The sequence below is a fragment of the Rousettus aegyptiacus genome, unplaced genomic scaffold, assembly GCF_014176215.1.
Source record: "Rousettus aegyptiacus isolate mRouAeg1 unplaced genomic scaffold, mRouAeg1.p scaffold_m13_p_2, whole genome shotgun sequence".
NCBI classification, from domain to species: Eukaryota; Metazoa; Chordata; class Mammalia; order Chiroptera; family Pteropodidae; genus Rousettus; species Rousettus aegyptiacus.
In genome coordinates, this window is record NW_023416295.1 from 778832 (window position 1) to 803399 (window position 24568).

The following is a 24568-nucleotide window of genomic DNA, read 5'->3' on the forward strand; positions in this document are numbered from 1 at the left end:
GGACAGAGGGGGTCAGAGCCGCACGCACCGGGGACAGAGGGGGTCAGAGCCGCACGTGCCGGGGACAGAGCCCCACGCGCCGGGGACAGAGCCGCATGTTGGGGACAGAGCCGCACGTCGGGGACAGAGCCACACGTGCTGGGGTGTTCTGAGCTCGTGCTGACGAGGACGTGGCCGAGCACGTGACGCCGAGGGTCGCGTGTCTTCGGGAGCCACCTGCACGGCGGTTTGGGCCCTGAGAGCCCTCTGGAGGTCCCCTGGGGTGGGGGAGCCGTGGGGGAGGCCCCGCACTGCCTGTCGTGGGCGGGCACCGGCTCGCAGCCCTGCTTCTGGTCGTGGGTGTCTGCCGCCGTGGCCGCAGGCTGGCGTCCGCTGGGACGGGGTGTGCGTGTGTCCAGGCGGGGTGGGGGACCGGGCCAGGAGCACCCCATCCTGGGAGGGCCGGGGCTGATTGTCCTTGGGCGGGGACCCAGGAGGATCCTCGTTTGCTCAAAGTTAACTCCTTCTTGGCGAAAGAATCAGGTCCATAAGGACTTTTAATTCTGTTCTCAAAATTTTTATAAAACTGGCTCCCTTACTTTGTTTTCTAACTTCTTATTCTGAAAAATGTTAGCTAAACGCACACAGAACAGCGCAGCGAGCTCGTGTGGGCCGTCAGCCCATGGGTCCCAGGCGGCTCGCCTCGCCTCCTCCGTAGCCCCGCCCTGACCCCCCAGCAGGTGGCCGGGGCCTCCGTGAGGCCTGTGTGTGTCTCCCTGCTCTTGTTTTGAACATAACCGCAGGCTGTATTATCTATGCTAAAGAGCCCGCCGGCGGCTTCTCCGTGACCGCTGGCGGGCCATCTGTCGGTGCCGTTTCTGCGGCTTGCTCCTGGATCCCCGCCGGGGTGGACTTGGCGGATCCACCCTCCCTCAAGCGCAGACGAAGGCCACGCCTCATTCAGCCTGGGTCCAGGCCTGGGCGAAGCTGGCCGCCTCTTCTCCCCGCGGGGACAGGGCCCGCAGGGCGTGTGGGGTGCCCGGAGCGGGCCGTCCGTGCAGACGAAGCCGTGTGGAACGGCCCCCACCTCCGTACCCCCTGTGGCTGGGTCGTGCCGCGGGGCTGGAGGTGCCCAGGACGGAGGCTCCGGGGCCCGCAAAACCTCGACCAGGTGCCGTCTGGCCCTCGACTGAAGCGTCAGTCCCAGAAGTGGAGCCGGCCCCCCCAGCATGTCCGCTGCGGGGGCCTGGGGCGGGGCCCAGGGCGCAGACGCGGGCGGCGCTGACACCGGCCCAGGGCCACGCTGGGGGAGGGAGGCCGTGGCACCGAGCTGGAGACGGCGGGCAGGGCCGCAGGGGGCCCGCGGAGCCCCGCCTGTGACTTCGGTCTCTCTGGGAGACGCAGAGGGAACGTAACAGGCGGGGCTGACGCCGAAGGTGCACCACGCGCGCCCTGGGCGCCCTCGGGGTGCCCCCCCCCCCCGTGTGCAGCCAGCCTGACGGCCGCGGGCGGCGGTGTAGGCTTCTCCGGAGCCCTCGCACTTGCGCGTGCCCAGCACTCACGCCGCCCCGCTCCGTGCTGGCGGCGGGGTCCGTGCGGCGGCGGCCACCGCCTGGCTCGGGTTCCTCCGCGGTGTCTGGGGAGGCCCGGCGCGTTGCCGGCCTCCGGCCCTGCAGGCGGCTCTCGGCCGCGCGCCGCTCCTTGCTGAGGAAGGTGTCTAACGGGGCCGTCGCTCTAATGTGTGTGATGGGTGGCCGCTCTAATTTCTTTTTCCTCGTAATGATATATATATATATTTTTTTGGTACTTTCCAAAGGAAGGCCCCAAGCTCTCAGGAACTCGAACCCGTTTCCTCTCATTCTACAAATCAGACTCCATCTTCTTCGAATTGGCGCGCGCCCGAGGCAGCCAGGATCTGAGGCCGCTGCCCACTGCCGCCAGCAGCCAGGAGTCCGTCAACCCGAGGGCCAGCCTCCAGAAGCCCACGTCGCCGCGGGGCAGCGTCCGCGGCCCGGACGAGGCGGAGCAGGGCCCGGACGACGTGCCGGGGAACGTGGACAGGTGCACGCAGTGCAGCGACGAGACGAACTTCGAGTCCGACATGTCCGTGTGCAGCTTCGCCTTCGTCCTGTCCCGGGACATACTGGAGAAGAGCGCCAAGAACCACAGCATGCTCCAGGGCCCGCGCTTCGGCGACCCCGGCTCCGACAAGGGCACCATGAGGCAGATGGCGCTGTCCATGATCGAGTAGGTGGCCGGCGTCGCCCAGCCCCACCCCCCGCCCCGGGAGCGCGTTGCAGAGCCGCCGCCCGCCTGTCCCTGCCTCAGCTCCGCGGGGGTCCCGGGGCGCCTCGCCTGCCGGCCCGTGCTGGGGCAGGGGAGCGAGCGGGAACTGTGCCCGGACTGGGCCGCGGGCGGTGGGGACGCCCCCACAGACCGCGGGGGAGGCTCGCGGGGCACCCCTACGCCGGCTCGAGCTGCGCGGTGCCCCGTCCTCTCCCCGCGGCCCGTGTGTCACCCGCTCTTCCAAGCACAGCCAGACCCTCGCTCTGAGGCGCAGCTGACAGTGTGTGTGGCCAGGGACGGCGTCCCGGCCTTCAGGGGGAAACAGGGGTTTGGGAGCATGTGCACCCCACGCACCGTCTGCGCCACGAGTCACCCTCGGGCCGAGCTCGGTGCGGCGGTTCCGTCCACACGGCCAGGTCGCGATGTCACAGGCGCCCTCGGGGTCCGTCCCTCACGGCGCGGGGCTCTGGTGCAGCCAGGTACGCTCTTCATGAAGACGTTTCACGTTAACGTGCAATGGGTCTGTTACTGCTACTTTGTAGACATGTAAGTGTTTTGAACGAGTCTTAGTTTTCATTTATGACGCGGTAGACAGAAACAGGCAGAACCCACGTAAACGGACGTTCTGCGGGGTCCTGGAGCACGACGTCTGAGAACCTCTGCTCCGCCGCCGCGTGCTGCCCGCCCTGCCCCGCCCTGTGCTGGCCGCGGGGTCCGCGGACCGGGCCGCCTGCCCCGTGCCTGCCCCCGCAGCCCTCCTCACCACGGCCACTGTCCTCCCTGACCTGCTCCCCGCCCGGGACCAGGGCCGCAGGTCCCGGCACAGCGGAACCCCCCCCCACCCGGGCCACCTCTGTGCGCCCTGCAGGAGGTGCGTGTGCCCATGTCTGTGCCAGCCTGTGTGCCCATGCGTGCGCATGTGTGCCGCGCCAGCCTGCTGTGTGTGGTGTGCGTGCACATGTGTGCATGTGTTTGTGTGTGTGCGTGTCTGTGTGTGCGTGTCTGGGCGCGTGTGCCTGTGTGTGCACACCTGTGGTGTGTGGTACACCCGGGTGCCCTCCGCATTCCGGGTACTGGGCGTTGTCACCTCATGGCCACCCCAGGAGGGAGGGCTGGTCAGCTCCCCACACCCCATCTCGGGCGACCTCAGTGAGGCTAGTGACTGCAGGGCTGAGCCGGGCAGGGCCCCAGCAGGGCTGCGCTTAGCTGGGCCGGCTGGCTTGCCGTGTTTTGGTGACCGACAGGTTGCCCTATTGGCAGGAAGGGGTCAGAGGTCCTAAGGAGGAGGGAGCTGAGGTCAGTGCCCCTGAGCATCTCGCACGGGGAGCACCAGTCCAGCCGGGCGCTGTCCAGGCCGCCATCTGCACCTCTCCAGCCTGTGACCACGCCATCCGATCTTTGCAGGAGCAGAAACAGGTGGCTGACCATCAACCTGCTACTGCACCGAGGCGCGGACCCCAACCTGTGCCACGTCCCCATGCAGGCGCTGTTCTTCGCCGTGAAGGCGGGGGATGTGGACGGGGTGAAGCTGCTGTTGGAGAAGGGCGCCAGGACCGACATCCAGCTCCCTCCCGAGGTGGGCCCCACGGGGCCCCGCGCCAGGAGCCCAGCGGCGGGCGGCTGCAGCTGGCCTCCGTGCCGTGAGATCGGAGGTCCGGCTTGGCACGCGCCGGTGCCCTCCTGCTGCCCCTGGCTATCTGAGCACTGCCCCCGCAGTCAGGAGGCTCTCCGTCGTGGTCACAGGGGGCTGACGCCGCAGACTCTGGCTCCCACCCACTCTCGTTGGCAGGCGGGTCTCTATTTCCTTCTCTTCTGAGTATGAGGTCGAGTGGTGCAGGAAAGTAGAGTTTCTGTGAGACCCAGGATCACAATAACTTCTTCAGTGTACTGATTAGGCTCTGTCTTTGAAACTAAGTCTATAGCCTTTAAACTCAGCACAAACATTGCTCTTTCAGCCAGCTACCCACCTACCCTCCAATCCTCCCACCTGCCTGCCCATCCATCCATCCGTCCATCCATCCATCATCCATCATCCATCCATCCATCTATCCATCCATCATCCATCCGTCCGTCCATCCATCCATCCATCCATCATCCATCACCCATCCATCCATCTATCCATCCATCATCCATCCGTCCGTCCATCCATCCATCATCCATCATCCATCGTCCATCATCCATCCATCATCCATCATCCATCCATCCATCCATCCATCCATCCATACAGCCATCCATCCACCTCTAATTAAGACTCTATTGTTTACTTCCATCGTCCACATGGAAGTTCTGCTTCAGTGAGGTGCTGAGTAGCTAACATTGCACAGGGGTCAGGAGGTGGCCCATTGCCCCGGCATGGTGGGCCGATGCCAGTGGTTTCTGGGAGTCCCTCCAGCCCTCCTCCGAGGGCCCCTCCTATTTCTGGGGGTCCTGCCTTGAGGGTCCTTCAGCTTGGCCCGAGGTGCACAGTGTGCTCCCAGCTGGGGCCTCTCCCCGAGGTGGCTGTGTGTCCTCCAGGGCCAGGTTCCCCTGACCATCTCCGTGTGGCCGGTGCTGACAAAGCAGCACTCAGACAGTCCTCCAGAGACTCCGAGGTGGCCAGAGGGCTGCCGGGGGCGAAGGAGGACAGGCCTGGGGCAGGGACTGGCGTCAGGAGCTGCCCGGCCACCTGTGCGGTGGCATCTGGACAGTGGCCTGGCGGGGAGGACAGGGGCTTTCCTAGAGGAAGATAGGGTCAGTCGGCCAAAAAAGCAGCTGGCTCTCCAGAGCCTGTCTGCAGCCTGGCACACAGAAGCGCTTTGAGTTGGGACCTGCCTGCGGTCCTCACGGGCACCTCATTGTCCTGCATGTCACGGCGGGGCTGTGGGAACCCCGGCTGCACAGGCCCTCCCACTGGGGGCCGCTCACCCCCGCCTGCGCTTCCTCTGCAGCGGGGGTCTCTGACCCCCCTCCACATTGCAGCCGCCCTGCCTGGGGAGGCGGGCGTCAAGATCACGGAGCTGCTGCTCCACGCCGTCACGGACGTGGACGCCAGGGCGGCCGACCAGGACGACGTGCACCGACTGGGCAAGGTGCGCCGTCTGCCGCCCGGGGGCGGGGGGCGGGGGGCGGGGGGCGGGCGCCGGGCCCCGTGGCCCTCCGTCGCCGGCGTCGTCCAGTCCAGTCTCACTTTTACGTCACCCGTCCCTAACGAGGTCGATCTGGGGGCCCCAAACCAGCCTGGATCCGGGTGGCCTTTGCACACTCACCCGTGCGAGGGAGTCTGGGGCCCTCGTGGGTGCCGGCAGCTCGGGGCACACTCGGAGGATGCGCGGGGGTGTCGCCGGGTCTGCCGCAGACCCGCAGTCCAGGGAGGAAGGGCACACGCTCCACCGCGCACATGCCGTGTGTGAGCTCGCCCCTGCGGGGGCTCATGGCCCAGCCCGGCTGGGCAGGTGGCGGGTCTCTGGGCACTTGGGAGAGGGGCTTGGGGACCAGGACCTGACCCCTCTGTCTGCACATAGCTAGACATGTTGCCTTCAAGCCTGAAGCTCAACAACGAGGCAGGCCCGCCCAAGATCTACTACAGCGAGCACACGTCTGTCCCCAGGGAGGGGGGCCGGACGGCTCTGCACGTGGCCTGTGAGCGGGAGGACAACTACAAGGTGAGCCGGGGCTTCCCGGGCTGGACGGCAGCGATGCGCACGTGTGTGCCCGGGGTGTGCACACACGAGTGTGCGTACAGGACTGTGCTGTGTGTGTGCGCACCTGTGTGTGCGAGCATGTCTGTGTGTGAGCTTGTACAGTCAGTCGCTGCGTGTATGCCCGTGTGCGCATGTGCGTGTGCGTGTGTGGGTGTGCTTGGGGGATGCACGTGCACGTCGTGTGCCTGTTGTGTGTCTGGTGTGCCGAGGGCAGGGCCGGGAGTCAGCAGCCCTAGCCGGGCCCGGGCCGGGCTCACGTGTCCCGCCGAGGCCACCCCGCCACCCGCAGGAACAGAACCGTCAGGGGCGTCGCATGGGGCCGCGTGTCGAAGCGTGTGCCAGCATGTTTTAGGGACACACGTCCACACGGGCCTGCATGCACATGGGTCGCTTTCTCAGTACGGCACCTGGTTGTACACATTGGAGTATGGCTGGCCTGGGCTGTCACCGTCCTGCAGAGCCCTGGGCTGTGGCCGTCAGCACTGCCCGCGTCAGCCTCGGGGCTTAGGTCCCGGCGAGAGGAAGGCCGGCGGCCAGGGCGGGTGTTGGGGAACTGGGGGCCGGGCCTGGGCTTCGTAGCGTAGTGGCCCCTGCAGCCCAGGTCAGTACACTGCTGAGCACTCAGTAAACCGAGCCTCAGTTTACGAAATGACAGTAACAGCCAGCCTCACGGGGCTGTGGCTCGGGCCGCATGCCACTGCACAGGCGATGAGCTTGCGTGCCACCCCAGGGAGGTGGGGTCACCCACCGGGACCCCCCTTGTCCAAACCTCCTCGGGCCTGGGCCACCGCCCTGACTAGACCCTTCTGAGGGGAGCCGTGAGCCCGCACCGGGGATGGGACAGCGAGGCCCCGAGAGGCAGGCCGGCCAGGGCCCAGCCGCGGAGGGCGAGGCCGGGCTCTGACGCGGAGGCTGCCGGCTCGCGCGCCCGCGTCCTCCATTCGGTGCTGGACTTGGAAAGCCATGGGGAAGCGAAGCTAGGGGACGTCATCGTCAAGCCAAGGACAGATGGCCAGCGTCAAGTCCAGGCTGCAGCAGTCCGGCCGTCGCATCTGCATTCCAGCGGGGCGGGGGGCGGGGGAGAGGTGGGCGCTTTCCCAGGGGCCCCTCAGCACGCCCAGCTGGCACGGCTTTGGCCCCGGCCGGGAGGCCTGGAGGGCGGCCCAGCCAGCCCACGGGCACCCACGTCTCGGGCGGACGGAGGGAGGGGTTTCAGCAGAGCACTCGGTGTCGGAGCCCGGCTGGAGCAGGGTCGTGGTGGGGACGGAAGCACCAAGGGGGGCCCCCTGCGAGCACATCTGGGGGAGGAGGGTGAGGACGAGGGTCCCTGGGAGAAGGGCGGGGAGCGCGTGTAGGCGGGACGTGCCCCTTTCGGCCACGCTTCCTGCACACGCTGTGTTCTGCAGGGCAGCGGGGGACCGGGGCTCCTGCGAGCATCCGAGGCCCGAGGATCTGAGGCAGAGGTGCCGGCGCGGGGAGCGGCTGCAGATGCAGATGCAGCTTCTCCTGCCCGCTGCTCAGCTCCTGCTGTGCGGCCCGGTTCCTGACAGGCCGGGGCTGGTACTGGTCCGCAGCCTGGGCCTCAGGGACCCCAGCTGCAGGGTCCCCGCGTGCTGGGGCAGGACGTCCACAGGCCACAGCTGCTCTGTGCCGGCCCCGCCGTGGCCCCGACTCTCCCTCTCAGTCTGGAAAACGAGCTTCGGGTCAGTCGACCCTTCCCTGGTCCCTCCTGTTGTCCATGGGAAATGACGAATGTTTGGAAAACGCCTCAGTCTGAGGACCACCTACCCACCCACCACTCGGTCGTCAGCATCCAGAGTGCTCCGTGCCAGCCAGGGCGCCGGGCGACCACACCGGCCTCGTGGCGCCTGAGCTCGCGCCCTGCGCCCGGTGCCCCTGGGAGCCGGGCCTCTCAGCCCGCTCACTTCTGCCTCCCTCCCGCCCAGTGTGCCCGGGACGTCGTCCGGCTCCTCCTCTCCCACAGAGCGGACACCAGCCTGCTGTGGAGCGGCCACTCCCCGCTGTCCCTGTCCATCGTCAGCGGGAACGACCTGGTGAGCGAGTGCGGCGCCCCCTGACGGCGCACCTGTGGGGGCCCCCCACCCATCCTCCATCCGTCCACCCATCCGTATTCTGTCTACCTCTTCGTCCTTGCATTCACCCGTTGTTTCGAAGCACCTGCTGTATGCCAGCCGGGCCCCCTTTTAGACGCTAGGTGTTGTATACAGTAGCCTCTGCCATCCAGGGTCCCCCACTCTCGTGGGGGAGACAGACCATAAGCCAGTGTGGGACACGTTTTCAGGTATGAGTGTTACGAAGGAAACACAGACTGTTGAGGGCGGGAACGAGCGAGGGCGGGCTGCTTCGGCGGGGCAGGAGGGCCTCTCCGGCCAGGGGGCGTCGGAGCAGGGGCCCAGAGAAGCTGAGGGCATTGTTGGTGCAGGCGGGGCTTCCGTGGCGCTTCCGCAGGGCTCGTCGCCTCTGCCTCCTCCTCCCGCGCTGAGTCCATTGCCCTGCAGGCTGTGTGGGCACCTGCCCTGTGCCCAGCTGGCCCTGGGATGGGCAACAGGATGGGCCAAGGTCACTCTGGAGCAACTGGCGAGGCCACAGAGGAAGCGCCGGCCCAGGCCGCCGGGCGGGTGCCGGTCCTCCCTAAGGAGCCGCCAGGCGTCCCGCGCCCCAGCCTTGTCCCCTGTGTCCAGGCAGCAGTGGAGGGAGCCACGAGCCCCGGGTGGTGGCTTCGGCCCCAGGCGCGGCCGCCACCCTGCTCAGTGGGGCAGCGGCCTCACTCCAGGCAGCTCCTCGGAGAGGGAGCGGAGGGGCCCCGGTGGACACTGACAAGCCCGTCTCTGTCCAGATCGTGAAGGAGCTTCTGTCCCACGGCGCCAACCCCAACCTGCTGCTGACCAAGGGCTTGGGCAGCGCCCTGTGCGTGGCCTGCGACCTGGCCTACGAGCACCACAGGAGCACAGACAGCAAGCTGGCCCTGGTGAGGGGGCCGGAGGGGCAGGGGGGCCTGGCCGGAGGGTGCCGGCCCTGGAGAGAGGGCGGTCAGGGGGGCCTGGCCGGAGGGGCCCAGCCCTGGTGAGAGGGCGGTCAGGGGGGCCTGGCCGGAGGGCGCCGGCCCCGGCGAGGGGCTGGCGGGGCCTGGGGGCCAGGCTGGAAGGCGCTGGCCCTGGGGCGTGTGTGGGTGTGCCTTGGGCCCTCCGCCTGGCCCCCGTTCCTGGCGGGGGAGCTTTGCGGGGCGTTGCGCTGTGTTCTCCCAGCCTTGATGTTCCTCCGCTCCCGGGGGCTCTGCTCCGGCCCCTGGCCGAGGCGGGAGCCAGCCTTCGTGGCAGCTTGCTATGAGCGGTGATCGGGGGTTCCAGAGGTTGGCTTTGTTTTGTTGTTGCCAAAATGAGGTCATACTGTACCTGTTTTTTTAAAAAACATGGCGCCAAGCGACCTGGGTCCCCACCTCACCCCTCTCTAAGCTCGGCGGCTTTGTGCAGCGGTCACCGCTGTCATCCCCAGGACGCTATTCATCTCGCAAAACTGACACCCCGTCCCCACTGAACACGACGATCGCCTGCACCCCAGCCCCGGCACCCACCCACCTGCCTCCGTCTCCAGAGTTGAGCCCCCGGGGGCCTCGAATGCGTGGGACCCGTGCTTGTCCTGTGGCTTCTTCCACGCCGCCTCGTGTCCTCGAGGCTCATCCCCATGTGGCAGGAGTCGGCTGAGGTTTCATTTTGAGGCCGAAGGATGTTCGCTCGTGTGGACGCACCGCGTCCTGTCCGCCACTCGCCCGCTGGCGGACACTCGGGGTGCCCCACCTGCTGGCTGCTGTGACGGATGCGCTGGGAACATCGGGGCGCGAGGCCCTCCTGGAGACCCCGCTCTCTCCTCCCGGGCGCGTACCCAGCCGCGGGATCGCGGGACCACGTGGTCCTTCCAGTTTTAACCTTTGGGGGTCCCCCGTGGCCGCGCCAGCCTACGTCCCCCCAGCAGTGCGCGAGGGTCCCCGTCCTTCACGTCCTCGCCGACACTGCTGTTTTCTGGGCCTTTTGGGTAGTGGCTGACCTGACGGGGGTGAGCTGGTATCCAGTGTGGTCGTAATTAGATGGGTGATTTTGAGCATCTTTCCATGGGCTTGTTGACCATTCGTGCATCTTCTCTGGAGAAATGTCGCTTCAGGTCATCGGCCCATTTTAAAAGCTGAATTGTTTTTTTCTTGTTTTGTTGTTGAGAGTTAAGAGTACTCTCTATATTCTGGATCTTAATCAGTTATTAGATATAGGATTTAAAACGCTTCCTCCCCTCCGTGGGCTGCCTTGTTACTCTGCCGACAGGGCCCTTTGCTGCAGCACAGCTTTTAACTTCCGTGAGGTCCGATCTGTCTGTTTCTCGCTTCTCGCCTGTGCCTTTGGCGCCGCGCACGAGAAGTCACTGCCAGGTCAGCATCGCGAGGCTCTGCCCCGCGTCTCCTCCCAAGAGCGCTGTGGATTAAGCCAGGAATTTAAAGAAACGCCGTCCGGTGCCCACGCCTTTCTGCATGTGGCTCCGTGGGAGAGCGCGAGCCCGCCCGGAGCCTCCGTGGCGCCTCTGGCTGCCGGGCCGGGACCAGGAGGGGAGGGGCCTTCCCGGGGTGTGGGAGAACTGGCCCTGTGCTTGCTGTGGGCCCGGCATAGCCGTCACCATGAGGAACCCAGTGTCAGCCCGCCCCCGCCACACGCACCCGTGAGCGAGGCGCGGTCAGACCTCCCTGGCTGCTGCTGTTGGGGGCATCGGCCCGCGCGCCCGGTGCTGTGCCCACGAGGCTTCGCTGCCCTGCCGCCTGGGTCTCCGTGCTGGGGAAGGGCGAGCGCGTGACAGGTACTGCGGGAGCGGGGACCCTCGCCGAGGACGCCCGTGCTGGGTTAGCAGGTGCGGCGAGTGTCCTGCAGGTGACAGCCTGGCTCCATCTGTTTGCTCGGGCTGCCCTGAGCCTGGGCACCTAGCTTTGTCGACCCTACAGGATAAGACTGTGAACGCACACGGCTTCTTTGTGGAACTGGCCCCGGACTCGGGGTCAGGGGTCGGGGGTCAGGGGCCAGGGCCGGGGTGGGGGGCACTGTTCGTTGACAGTTGCTGTGAGTGGAATCTGTAGTAAGTCCTGGGCCAGAGGCCTTGCTGTGCTGCACGCACGTGCAGCCCGCACACGCGGACATAAATGTCCAGACGTGTGGGGACAGGAGGTGGGCACGACAGCCCGGCGTGGCCCTCCATCACGGCAGCCAGGGCACGCAACACGAAGGCGCCCCATGCGCGGGGGCGGGGTCAGCCCCAGAGGCCGATGGCTGTGGTGCCGCCCAGGGGGCTGCGGTGACGCCCACGGGGGCTGCGGTGACACCCACCCGGGCTGCGGTGACGCCCACGGGGGCTGCGGTGACGCCCACCCGGGCTGCGGTGACACCCACCCGGGCTGCGGTGACGCCCACGGGGCTGCGGTGACGCCCACCGGGGCTGCGGTGACGCCCACCCGGGCTGCGCTGACGCCCACGGGGGCTGCGGTGACGCCCACGGGGGCTGTGGTGACGCCCACCGGGGCTGCGGTGACGCCCATGGGGGCTGCGGTGACGCCCACCGGGGCTGCGGTGACGCCCACGGGGCTGTGGTGACGCCCACCCTGACTTCTGTCCGAGAGGCCGCGTGTCCATCTTGTCCGTCTTCCTCCGCACACCTTGGACGGTGGCCTCTCTGGGAAGCACAGCCTGTCTGGGCAGCGCCTGCTCTCCTGCTGGGGTCCGCGGCCTCGGGCTGCCCTCCTGCCGTCCGGCGAGGTTGGCGGAAGGGCCCGGAAGCCTTGGGCGGCCGGATCGCAGCAGGGGGACACCCCGGGCCCCTTTCCACCTCCCGGTGGCTGGGGCGTCAGCAGGCATCTGACACAGAGCTCCTCTCCACAGATTGACCGGCTCATCAGTTACGGGGCTGACATCCTGAACCCCGTGACGCTCACGCAGGGGGACAAAGTGGCTGTGGGCACAGCCGTGGACTACGGGTATTTCAGATTTTTCCAGGTGCGGCTCGGAGCCTTTCGTTGGTGGAGGGGCGGGGCTGGGCCTTTAGCGCCTCTAGAGCAAAGCTGGGCCACGGCCCTCACGCCTGGCCGGGCAGCCCCTGGCCGGGAGGAGGCCTGGCCTCTGCGCGCCAGGTGTCCGCGGGCCCTCCCGGGTCGCAGGGCGGAGGCGCGCAGTGTCCCTGCGGGGCGTGCCGTGCGGTCTGGCCCCCGGGGGCGGGCCTGGCCGGCCAGGCCAGGGCAGTGACCAGGCGGTGCTGCAGGACCGGAAGATCGCCCACTGCCCCTTCCACACGCTCACGCCCGCCGAGCGGGAGACGTTCCTGGCCCGGAAGAGGCTCCTGGACTACATGGGCGTCCAGCTGCGCCGCGCCGTCCTCGCCAGGGAGAGCCAGTGGGACCCGAAGCTGCTGTGCCTGAGCAAGAGAGGTGGGGGCCATGGCGGGCCGTGGGCAGGGCGAGGGGGCCCTGGGGCGGGGCTGTGGGCGGGGCGGAGGGCGGGGCGGAGGGCGCGCTGGGGCGGGGCCAGTGGGCGAGGGGCGGGGCCAGTGAGCGAGGGGCGGACCCGTGGCCAAGGGGACCGGCAGTGGGCCTGGGGCGGGGCTGTGGGCGAGGGGCGGGGCGGCGGGCGGGGCCATCCTGGGCCGCCGAGCAGTCGAGAGTTGGGCCTGTCAGGACGTAAAGCCAATGTCTACCGCGTGTGCCTTGGGGGTCTGGGCTCCGTGGGCTGCGAGGGGCTGGCCTGGAAGGGACACTAGAGGGACCATCCCTGCTGCGGCTGACCAGGCAGGCCAGCCGGTCCTTGTGTCCTGCTATCCAGGAGGTTGTGTGAGAGAGATTGGGGGGGGGGGGGGAGGGTCCCAGGGCAGGGAGCTGAACCTGGAGAGAGAAGTGGAGGGCGTGAACCCGGGAGAGACCCAGGCCGCACGGGGCAGTGCGTCCGGGAGCTCACGTTCGTCCAGTGCTGGGGAGGCCTGCCCGGCAGCCACGGGGGAGGGCACCACACCCAGGAGTGGCAAGGGAGAGGCTGAGCTGCTCCAGGCCGCTGTGGGGGGCCTCTTGTGGGAAGCAGGGGGTCCTTGTCCCTCGACGGGCCGGGAGCAGGGCCACCCCAGCCCCAGGATGGAGCTGTCCCTGTGATGGCAGGGTCAGGCCCCCTGCTCCACAGCAGGCAAACGTGATTTCAGGACACCGCAGGTCTGGTGCCCGTGGTTCTCGGGTGGACTGGCCGTCACTGGGGGAGGAGGGGGAGGGACCTGCATGGTGCTTCGCTTGGCGGGCCGTGTCCTGGGGCCAACGAGCTGACCCACACCCGGTGCAGGCTGGTCTGCGAGGTGAAGCCCTGGGTCATCCTGGCATAAGGCCCGATGCAGTCTGGCCACAGCCGACACATGGGGCAGAGCCATTCTGAGCACAGGGAGTTTGGGGAGGAGCCCGGGGTGGGGGGTGGCTGCAGGGTCCCTGGTCCCAGGGGAAGGCCCTAGATGTGGAGAAGGATCCAGAACACTTCTGCCCGTGGGGCGTCCGTCACTTAGTTGTAGTGACACCTCGTCAGCTTGCTAGAGGGGTGGACTTGCTGTAAACCCCTGGAGCCCCAGCTCAGGCGGCTGGCCTGGGGGGCAAGGGAGCCAGGCTGGGGCGGCCCCTGGTCCACGTCCCTAGAAAGGACTGAGTCGCATGCCTAGGATGGTGGCCTTTGCACCTGTGTCACCGACTGGGCCAGGTACCAGACCAGACAATGACCGTGGAATAGAAGGCACCTTCCTAATCCTGAAACCGCACAGCCAGCATCGGACTGGTCACGTGAAAGGCTGGGCGCTTCCTCCCCGAGCTCAGGCGGGAGACGTGAACAGCTCTCACGGGCTCTGCTTCATGTCGAGCTGGCGGTGTTAGCCGGCATCAGGAGGCGAGAGAGAAAAGGCACGCAAACTGGGAAGGAAAGTTAAACCGTCTCCGTTTGCAAATATCTTGCAGATTGAAAACCCTAGGAATCCGCTTTTAAAACTAAAACTAATATTAAATTATTAAATCGAATGTATGAATATTAAAATACTGATCCAAATATAAAACTATTCCATTGGTAAAACTAATAGATGCCTTCAGTAAGGTTGTAGGGTAGAAGATCAATATACAAAAATCATTAGTATTTTTAAACAATTGCAATGAATAAACCAAAGATGAAATTTAAAAAACAACTCCCCTTACAACAGTAGCAATAAGAGTAAAATTCTTAAGCACACACGGAACGAAAGCGGCGCAGAACTTACAGTCTGGAAACCACGAAACATCGTGGAAGAATGCGAGGAGGCCTCAGTAAGCGCAAAGCCGTCCCCTTGTCAGAATCCCCGCTGACTTCTTGGTGCAAATTGAGACGCTGATTCTAAAATTCATCTGGAACCGCAAGGGGCACAGAACAGCCCAAACGATCCTGAATCTAAAACTCACACGTCCTGGTTTCAAACTGACCGCGAACCGGCAGCGATGGAGTCGGCGCGGTGCTGGCTGGGAGCAGGCACGCGGCCAGCGGGCGGCAGGCGGGGCCCGGGGCGCATCGGCCTGTGCGGCCGGCCTCCCGGAAGGGCGTGACGGGGAGGACCGGTCTTCCCAACAGGCGGTGCTGGGCCAACTGCTTATCCAGACGCAAAAGAATGAAATTTGACTCTCATGCCGCGTATGAAAATTAATTCAATGTGAATTGAAGACCTGAGTGTACGAGATTCAGCTCTCAACGCTCAGAAGAAAGCGCAGGGTAAATCCGCATGAGCGTGGACGTGGCGTTGGCGTCCAGCCTGTGACACCCAAGACAGACAGCATGAAAGGACAGACAGGTAAACCCGACGTCATCGAAACGAAAACCTTTTTTGCTTCAAAGCACGCTGTCGTGAAAAGGACAACACACCCTAGGGGAGAAGCCCTTTGTAAGTCAGGGATCTCGTAAAGAACTTGCATGTGGGCTCGACAGGGACAATGTGACGATAAAGACAAATAACTGAGTTAAAAACTGGATGAGAAACTCGAGCAGCGATCCGCCCGGCGGGGCAGTGGAGGTGCCGTGACCGCCGGACCAGGAAGCGTCTTAGACCGACAGACGAGGCGGGCTGCGCCCCAGAACACAGCAGAGTTTCTTGTAGGGTAAGTCACTTCCAGGGATGGGGTGGGAGCAGGCAGCCCCCGGTCAGCCCGGCTAACCTCCAGCAGTGGACAGTCGTGGCGGTACCTGCAGTAAATGTTTTTGGCAGAGCTAAGACATTTGTGGTTGTCAGGACACAGGAGCCACACCTTGTGGTGGCCCTGGGACGTGCGGCCAGCCCCGGCTTTGGTGCCTGTCTCAGCTGCCGGGCCGTTGTGGCTGTCCCCGCCGGGACTCTGGCACACTGTGCCAGCCGGCGGTGCCAGCCAGGCATGGTGAAGTCGGGCAGCGTCGACAGCATGACAACTTAAACGGAAGGGAAATCGGGCCCAGGGTTGGGGTCGGCCTTATTTATGTCAACATCTCTTCAAGTTTCTCTGAAGAAAGACGTGTCAATGGCCAGTATGCCTCCAGGAAGATGCTCCGCGTCACCGGCCCTCAGGGATGTGCAAATGGACCACCCAGAGGAACCCCTGGCGCCCCCTGGGGCGGCCTGCTCAGCAAGCGCTGGGGGCGTGCAGAGAGGGGGCGTGGGTGGCGGCTCCGCAGACCTTACCCACTCGGCGTGTGTGCCCACGGGGAAGGAAGGCGCGGTCCGCACGACCCCGGCGCACGAGCGTGTAAGCAGCACGGCTCGCGGCGTCCAGGCGCCCACCGCGGCGGGAGCGGGCAGCGGGTGGCGTCGCGCGGAGGGAGCGGCGGGGCACCGGCCTGCGCCGCAGCAAGGGCGGGCCCCGGAAACGTGACGCCGGGCGAGAGAACTCGGCCGCGGAAGACCGCGAGCTCACGACGCCGCTCCCACGGGTGCCCAGAGCAGGCAGCGCCTCGGAGCCCAAGGGGGTTGGTGGCTGCCAGGGCCGGGGCCAAGGCGGCCGGGGTCTGGGTGTCAGGGAGCAGGGGCCGGGGGCCAGGGCCTGGCTTCCATCTTGGACCGATGACCACGATCTGAATTGATCGTGGGTGGTCACAGCGCGAAGGCTCTGAAGCCGCTGAGCTGTGCCCGCGGCAGGCGAGCCGAGCAGCGCGAGTTGGGGCCCAGCAGCGCCGTAGGGAGAACCAGCCCTTCCGGACGGAAACCTCCTCTTCCTTCCGCGTTTCCCTTTAAAGAAGTGGTTCGTGAGGCTGCGGCACTGTCACTTTAAGATCTGTGCTGACACCCGTCCCACAAGCATGGGTTGGTGGCGCGCGGTCCCCAGGGTGCTGCTCCGAGCTAGGGGCACCCTCGGAGCCACCAGCAGCCCGAGCGGCGCCCAGGGCACTTTGGGTGCGGGGAGGGTGGGGTTCCTGACGTGAGGGCCGGTGAGGAAGCAGAGGTCAGGCGGCCTTTCCGGGGGCGACGTGCTGTCCAAGGAGAGGAAGTGGAGGTACACGGCGATGGTGGGGACCGCTGCCACCCGGGCCCTCGGCCGCCGCACGTCCCCCGCCGCTGCCCGAGAGCACAGCCAGGAGCCCCCGCCCCACAGGGACTGGCGTTGCTCGTGGCCGGCCACCTGGCGGTCTGGCTCAGGGGACGCTGAGCCAGTCAGGGCGGGAGACATGGAGGCGGTCGATGGCTCAGGGGACGCGGAGCCGGTCGGTGGCTCAGGGGACGCGGAGCTGGTCCAGCGCGCCGGGGAGGGGCGCTGGGGGCTGCAGGGGGCTGAGCGAGCGGGCAGGAGCAGGGCGGCCAAGGGAAGCCCCTCCCGCAGGCTCTGGACTTCCCGCCCCCCACAGGGCCCCCTGGACCTGCTGTGGCCAGGAGGGTTTGGGGTCCCCACCCGCCTCCCTCTGTTGTCAGGGCGTGATCGCTGCGGGGGGGGGGGGTGGCGCAGTGGAGGCCGGCACCCCAGGGCGCCCTCTGCCTGTGGACGGCACAGCAGTGGCAGGGGGCCCCGGAGCTAACGCAAGTCTCTCGGGGTGCAGTGGAGCTGACCCCCTACCACAGGCTGAAGCGCAGGAGCCCGGGCTCGAAGGGATCTCACCCCGAGGAGCAGGAGCTGTGAGTGCCACTGGCCCTGCCCGCCGTGGGTGGGGGTCGCAGGGCACGCTTGGGGGCGGCCCCACACCTGGTGGCGGGCTCCGGGTGGGGCGTGAGCCAGGCTCGGCTCCGTGAAGGAGGCGCCACCCGGTGGACCCCATGTCTGTCTCCCCAGCCCCTCCTTGGACTTCCCGCCCTGCCAGTCCCTGTTCTGAATGGTCAGGGGCTGGGTTCCCTGCCCAGGGAGGACCCGGGTGGGGCAGAGCCGGCCGGGTGGAGCCGGGCGCGGCACAGACCCAGACGGCGGGCCCCACCCTCGCTGTGCGCCCCGCAGGATCCCCTTCTTCAAGTTCTGCTACCAGTGCGGCCGGTCGGTCGGGGTGCGCCTGGCGCCCTGCGCTCGCTGCTACGGCATGCTGGCCTGCAGCAAGAACTGCAAGACCAAGGCCTGGGCCGACTTCCACAAGCGTGACTGCAGCGCCCTGGCCTCCATCGGTGAGCGGCCCCCGGGTCCCCCGCCTCGACAGTCCCAGACGCGCCCGCGCGGGGCGCTGAGCCGGCCAGGCCCTTCCCCGGGCATGGGGGGCGCCGGGGCCGGTGTGCCCGTGGCTCCCTGGGGAGGGCCCGCCTGGGCCCCGCAAGGCTCCTGGGTCCCCTGCTGCGCACGCGCTCCCATGGGCAACTGGCACCAGGCCTCGGGGTCCCTCCGGAAGGCTCCTCCAGGCCGGCCCACAGGCGTCTCTGGGCCTGGAGGTCAGCGACTCTGCCCCACAAACACCCTCCTCTCTCCCCTCCCCCTCCTTCCTCCCCTCCCCCTCCCTTGGGGTGGCCTGAGTGGGGGAGGGGCAGGTGTTACCTGCCCGCCCTCAGAGCCTGTCCATGGAGGGGTTGGAGGGCTGGCCGACCCCTGCCCTTGGGCCATGGCCCCGAAGCCCTTCCTCTCTGAGCTCGGACACATGTTGTCACCTCAGTTTCTCCCTCTGTGAAATGGGGCTTTGACAACGGGCCCCACTGCGGGGCGCACCCCAGGTCCAGTCACAGCTAGCTTGGCTTGGGGACCCCGAGGCTGGGGCTGGGGGCTGTGAGGCCCGTGTCTGAAGAGCAGTCCAGCTGGCATCGTCCCCGCCTCGTGCCCCACGCGTGTGAGCACAGCAGACCCGTGACCCCTTTCCCGGGGCCTGGTCCCCAGTGTGGGGCTCCGCTCGGGGTGCAGGGCCACACGGGGTCGCCGGCTGGGTCTGAGCCCCTGTGCAGGCCCCTCACCACCTCGCCCCGCCAGTGCCCTGTCCAGAGGCCTGTCTGGAGAACGGGAGGCCGAGGGTGCAAGCACCCCAGTGAGGACGTGCTCGAGGCCGCGGCGGTGGGCACGTGCCGGCACCTGCTCCTCGGGCTGCCTCAGGCTGCTGCCGGCTCCTGCCGGCCTCACGCAGGAAGTCTGCACGGCGGGGCTGCACGCGGCCTTGCCCCACGCCCCGACCCCGCAATAAAGTGTGTCCACTCAGTGTCTTAGCCCTTTCTGCACACACGGGCAAGCCCAGTGCCTCCCGCGGGCTGGCCACGGTCAGCTGGGTGGGGGGCCTGCGGCCGCTCGAGGGCCCTGCCTCTGCCTGGGGGGGCGAAGCCACAGCCCTGCTCAGGAGGGCCGGGCAGCGCGGCCTGCGGGCCTGGGGTCCTGCCCTCATCCCTGGCTTCATTTCCTCCATGCGCACTTGCTGCCTGCGTGTGCTGGGCCTCTTCCAGGGGGACAGTGGGCGTGGGACTCACCGTGACTGAGGTGGAGCGGGGTCTGGGGGTGACGTGAGCCAGGAGCACGGCATGGCTGGGGGCCGTCTGCATTCACGGAAAGGGAGTGGGGCAGTGGGGGGGGGCTGGTCAGGGAGGAGGGGAGGGGAAGGGGGCTGAGACGGGGCGGGGGGGAGGCGTGGCAGAGCCTGGGGCACCCCGAAAAGGCAGCGCCACCCAGCCCCCTGTCGGGGAGTCTGCCGGGGCTCTGGGCGCGCTCCTGTACGGGGCTAGCCAGCCGCCTGGCAGAGGGGACGGGGACCCGCCTGTTGCTCCGCAGCCCGGCGGCTCTGCCCCCAGCGTGGTGCAGTGACCGTGGGCAGGCCCCTGGCGAGGGGGCCCTTCCTGGCGTGGGGCGGCGGGGCGGGGCGCGGACGCCTTCGAGGGGCGTGGGTGGCGCCCGCGGCACGGCGCGCTTCCGAATTCCAGTGAGTCGTGCGCCAGTTAGAGTAACGTGCAGGAGCGGCGAAGGCCGTGGTCTGGCCCAGCACCTGAGTGCCACCACCCGGTGTGTGGCCCTGATCCCCCCTGCACACGCACAGGCCGCGCATCTGAAGCGGCGCCACGGCCGGCGTCGCGCGCCGCTGAATGTTTTTCTGCCACAGCGTTTTCCCCAAACGAGAGTTTTATTCTCTGCCCCGCGTGCAGCACCTGCTTGTTAGGAAAACGAGCCGGAGACAGTGCGACAGCCTAACCTTCCCCTCGAGAACAAACACCCTGAGCGTTTAGGTTCCGCCCCGTGCACCGACGTGCGCACGCGCGCGCCCTCAACACCCCCACGCACACCCGCGTGCCTTTTCGTGCCCCCCCGCCGCTGACTGCTCCAGTGGGGACGGCGCCCCGTAAGCGGCCTTTCCAACCCGCGTGCGCCAGGTCCCCTCGTTCTGCCCAGCATTTAGGTTGCTCGCTCATCGGACGTGCCGCGCACACACCGCCACGCCTGGGCCTGCACTCGGCTCTGGGTGACCTTTCGGGTTCGAAGGGTGTGCCCGCCTCCGGTGCGTGCCCTGTCCCCGATCCGCGTGTGCCGATGTGCTCTCCGGGAGCCGAGGGACACGTCCCCGCCTGGCTCCCGCCCAGGGAAGGATCTTCCCATGTCACTAGCTACATGGACATTTTCATTGTCAACCCGACTGTCCTGGGCCTCAGGGTCTGGTTCGCCGGAGCCCCGAGGGAGCAGCCCAGGGTGGGCCCCGCTTTTCGGATGGGTTTTTATGACGTTTCACCCGCCATTCTGTAGGCAGCTAGAATTAACTTCCGAGTGGACGCGAGCGCCCCAGCCAGCACTCTCCCAGCGGTCAGTGGTGACTGAACGGCCCCGCGTGGCAGCCCCGGAGCCGCCGGTCCGCCTGCGTCCATGGGCCCGCGTCCACACTCCTCTGTGCGGTGCGCCTGCTGCCATCCCCTTACTCCAGGAACTGTGGGTTCAGGAACGTCTGTGAACCACGTGGCTTTACCTCGGGGACAGCGGGGGGTCGTGGGCACCCTCGGAGTGCCGGGTTTTGCAGGCAGCAGTCGGCAGTCAGCATCCGCTGCCCCTGCCTTCCACCCTCACATGCAGGCCTGGGAAGTCTGCTCGGCTCTGGGCAACCCAGCCACTCCGAGAAGCTCCTGCCGCCGTCGCCGCCGCTCCGCGCCACCCCGTGGCCACCCGGGGCCAGTGCAGCCAGAGGCCGGCCTCGGTGCTCCTGTGTGCCCAGGACCTCCGTCCCAGGAAGTCCCTGCTGCCCTCTGGCCAGCTGCCTCCCCTTGTGCGAGGCTGTGCTTGCGCCTGCCCAGATGCTGCCTGCACCCCACCCCCAGACGGACGCTGCCACGGCCGCCTCTGTCCTGGGTCCACACGTGCGTCCAGCGCTGGCCCTCTGACCTGTGTGCTCTGGGCGTCAGAAAAGGGAGAAGCGCGTGTCTGCAGGGCCCTGCCGCGCCGTGCTCACGGCAGAGACCCCCCTGCTGCCCGGGCCAGGCCCTCGACGCCGGCTGAGGGGGCGGCCCAGGCGGCGGGGGGCACAGGCTACTGCTCGTCAGGCCCCTGCCCACGCTGCGCACGAGGTCTGGCCGCGCTGCGGGTGGGCCCCAGGCCCTGCAGACGTGACGCCCAGCCCGGCCTGCCCTCTCTGCCTCGGTGGCTCTTCCTTTGTCCCTCCCGGCACACTGGCTGGTGCCGTGCGGCCTTAGGTGACAGTGACAGTGGCTAACCTGCCACCGACTTCTCGAAAGGGCACAGGCGTTCCATTCGACAGGTGTTCCGGCGTGAGCCCCTAACTCTCTGCACCGGACTGCGCTTCGTCCGTCCGTCCGTGTGTTGAGTGGGCGGGGTCCCTCCGTGTGTGTGTGTGTGTGTGTGTGTGTGTGTGTGTGTGTGCGCGCGCTGACACGCCCACACCCGCCTGGCCTGCAGTCTCCATCCCTGGCAGGGCCGACCGCCCGCGGCTCAGGCCACAAGCCGGGGCCACCCCCACAGCTCGCTCTCTCAGGAAGCTGGAGTGTGTGGCCCTTCAGAACGTACCGGAACTGTGGCCACCTCTCCCCTGGTGTCCAGGGACGGTGGCCCGTGCCCGACTCTGTACCGAGCTCTGTGCCAGCGCCGTGGAGGGGTGGCCCAGCCAGCCTGCGGTGTGTCCTAGTCTGTCCCCGCCCACCGTGCCGGCCTCAAGCCCCAGGCCAGAGTCGGGGTGCGGCCCTCGCCACAGCAGCCTGGCCCGGCCTTCAGACCCCGGGTCGGCCCGGGCTCACAGCCGTCCTTGAAGCCAGTTTCCCCTCCTCAGACCCGGCCGGCCCCACCTGGAGTTGGCGAGGCCCGGCGCTGCCCGTGAGCGCCGGGCAGGAGGGGGCCCCGGGCCGCCGTCCGTGTGCTCCCACGGAGGCAGCTCCCGCGCCGGTGGGTTCTGTGCTGCTCTGAGCCCCTCCGCCTGCTTCTGCTCGCTGAGCGTGGGGCCGCGGCCCCCGGGCACCCCGCCGTCTCCCCCCGGCTGCAGTGTGTGTGCTGGCCGCCTGGCCCCTTGGTGCTCGGGTCCGGTCACGTGGGCCCGGGGAGGGCCCCTTGTCCCTGCACGGACCTACGGCCCCCCCTCCGTGGGCTCCACACCGTCATCGGGGACCCGGCCTCGCTGGGACTGTTCGTTGCCTCCTGGAGGTTGGCAAGGGGTGAACGTGCCCAGGGCTGGGGCGCAGCCGAGGGCAGGGTGAGGGCAGCAGGGATGGAGCCCAGGGCCTGGTGACCCGTGAGGACCTGGATGTGCCGGAAGGACCAGGCCCCGAGGGTTTAACTGGGGGCAACTGTCAAGGAAGTCAGCGGGCCGAGGACGGCCTGAGGCTGGCCTAGCCATCTTCCCCCGATGCCCTCCGGGCCCACCCGTCCTCCGGCTTGTGAATGCACCCAGTCCACCACCCGGCCCCGTGACCCTCGACCCTCACGCCTTCCTCCCGCCCCTCCAGGCCTCGTGACCACCTGCCTGCTCTCTGGTGTCCATCTGGGTAGGAGGCGCCCTGCCCCCAGCCCAGCCAGCGAGGCCCACACAGGGAGCAGTGGGGGGAGGGGGGTGCTGGGCAGGGTGCCGGGGGTGTGGGGTGTTGCAGGGTGACAGACGGGCGACTTCAGAGCAGCATGGGTGCTGGGACCCAGGGGTCCTGCTGAGGAGGCACCGGGGACGAGGGACCTGGGGGCGGCTGAGAGCCAGTGCGCAGGGCAGTGGGCCAGCAGTGGCTGAGGTGGACGTGTGCTGAGGGCGCGAGGTCCAGGGGATGGGCAGTAAGAGCGCTGAGGGGGAGGCCAGGTCCTTAGGGCGGGCCCCGGCCTGGAGGTGGAGGGTTAGGCTTAGGCTTAGGGTTAGGTGGCCCCTCCTCGGGCCCCGCACCTGATGGGGGCCAGTCAAGGTCGGGGAGCCTCTGGAGGGGAGGCTGGGGAAGCTCAGTCAGGGGCGTCAGGAGCCGGAGGGCGCGGCAGGGGAGGGGCCGGGACGGGAGAGGGTGTCCGCGTTGGGCTGGAATGTTGGTGATGAGACAGAGGGCCTGGAATGTGCAGGCATCTGGGTTCCGCCCAGAAGTCAGCGCTCGGCGCTCTGCGCCCAGCGGTGACAGTGGCCCCTCGGGGCCCAGGAAGCATGCGGGAACCACAGGGCCAGGGCCTGTGGGCCTTTCCCGGCCACAGATGGGAGCCCAGCCCTCTCCGGCTCCCGAGCCTGGGGCCGCGCCGCACAGGCGGCTAAGCTCCGTGTGTGGTTTGTGTCCTCGTGTTTGGAGACCGTCCCCACCACACAGGCTTCTGGGCCGACAAAATCGGCTCAACGGCGGGAATTAAAGAATCAACAAAATAACTACAGGAATCGTGCCCCCCGCGTGGCCGCCCTGCCTGGCGCCGGTCCGAGGCTGCGTTTTAAGACGCCGAGGCCGCACGGCCGACCCTGTGTCCCCCCCTCTCCCGCCCCCCCACCCCGGCCGTGTGCACGTCCCCGCGGGGCGCGGCCTGTGGCTTCCTGAGGCCGCACCCCGCGCGGTCCCCTGGAAGCTTCCTGGACCCGCGAAGTCGAGCTCGCTCCCTGCGGCCCCGTGTGCACGCGTGGCCTCCGCCCGTGTCTGCCGCGTGGCCTGCTCTGGTCCTCGGCGGAAGCGTCGCGTGTCCCGTGGCCGGGGCGCCGTGGCCGCCGCCTTCCCCACGGTGAAGCCTCGTGTCCGTTTCGGTCCTTCTAGCCCAAGTCGCCTTTGGTTGACTCTTGTTTTCCGTGTAGGTAGCTGAGGCCGGGCGCCACGCACACCGCCTCCCGTCCCCACCTGGCAGCCGCCCCCTGCTCCCGACCCTGAGGACCGGCCTTTCCCAGAACGTGCCCGGACGGACTCAGGCAGCCCGGTCTCCTGGACGCCGCGAAGGATGAAGGAGACGGGAGTGCTGGCCCGGCCCTCCCAGGCGGGCCGTGGACCGTCCGGTGCCAGAGGCTGCTCACTGCGGCTCCTCCCAGACAGGGAGATGCACGTGCGTCTGTCCCGGGGGACCGCCCAGCAGTCCCCGAAGCATGTGGGCAAGCGCCAGGTGCCTGGAGCCCTGAGCCGTCTCCTCCAGCCACGACCAGGCGTGAGCGCCCCGCGGCTGAGCCAGCCCCCAGGCTGCCCGCCGCCCGGGGCAGGGACGCGGCCTCCACACGGCCACGGCCCGCGGTGTGGCACCCCAGCTCCTGCCCTGCAGCCTCCGGGAGGCCCTGCTGCGCGCACCCCCTCCAGAGCTGCAGCGCTTCGGGGCTGCCCCCACGAGTGAGCTCTCCCCCACAGGGCACCCCGTCCGCCTGCCGGGGGGCCCTGCCCCTCACACCCCAACCCGAGGGCCCGGCTGCTGGGCCCCCAGTACTCCAAGCCCCAAAGGACAAGATGCTTTGCTGAATGTGTGCCCGGATGCTGGTGGGGGTGCGACGCCCCAATAAAGTGACCTTCAGCAGCCGAGTCCATGTGGGCCGCCAGCCTCTGGCCCAGCTGGGCCCTGCGCGCCGTGGCTCCCGGGGGCAGGTGAGGAGGGGCCGGCGCCTGTGCCTCAGAGTCACGTGGGCGTCTCCACTTGGGGAGGCAGGGCAACTGGGGAGGGGCTCCCGCCCTGCTGAGGGGTGCCAGGCGTGGCAGGCGGGGCTCCATGGCAGACTGGGCCCCCGGGACAGCGCTGGCGCCCATGCCCCGGCCTCCTGGACATCTCCGAGGCCGCGTGGGGAATGGCCCTTCCCGGCTCGTGCGTCCATAGC

The 24568-nt window shown here is 67.9% G+C and overlaps 1 protein-coding gene across 15 annotated transcripts in view; it reads left to right on the plus strand.

The window, feature by feature from the left end:
- ANKMY1 (ankyrin repeat and MYND domain containing 1) overlaps window positions 1-24278 on the plus strand; it is a 38347-nt gene extending 14069 nt beyond the window's left edge. For 10 of the 15 annotated variants that reach the window (XM_036235818.1, XM_036235816.1, XM_036235824.1 and 7 more), the window contains 10 exons: window positions 1796-2226; window positions 3670-3841; window positions 5193-5333; window positions 5766-5906; window positions 7892-7999; window positions 8803-8934; window positions 11870-11983; window positions 12246-12411; window positions 17015-17090; window positions 17404-18570. In XM_036235818.1, the coding sequence (XP_036091711.1) occupies window positions 1796-2226; window positions 3670-3841; window positions 5193-5333; window positions 5766-5906; window positions 7892-7999; window positions 8803-8934; window positions 11870-11983; window positions 12246-12411; window positions 17015-17090; window positions 17404-18055 (2133 nt within the window). In that variant the 3' untranslated portion in view covers window positions 18056-18570. Of the gene's footprint in view, window positions 1-1795; window positions 2227-3669; window positions 3842-5192; window positions 5334-5765; window positions 5907-7891; window positions 8000-8802; window positions 8935-11869; window positions 11984-12245; window positions 12412-17014; window positions 17091-17403; window positions 18571-23575 lie in introns of those variants that run through there. The other 5 variants (XM_036235820.1, XM_036235826.1, XM_036235827.1 and 2 more) reach the window with 3 other exon arrangements.
- Window positions 24279-24568: the final 290 nt, after the last annotated feature.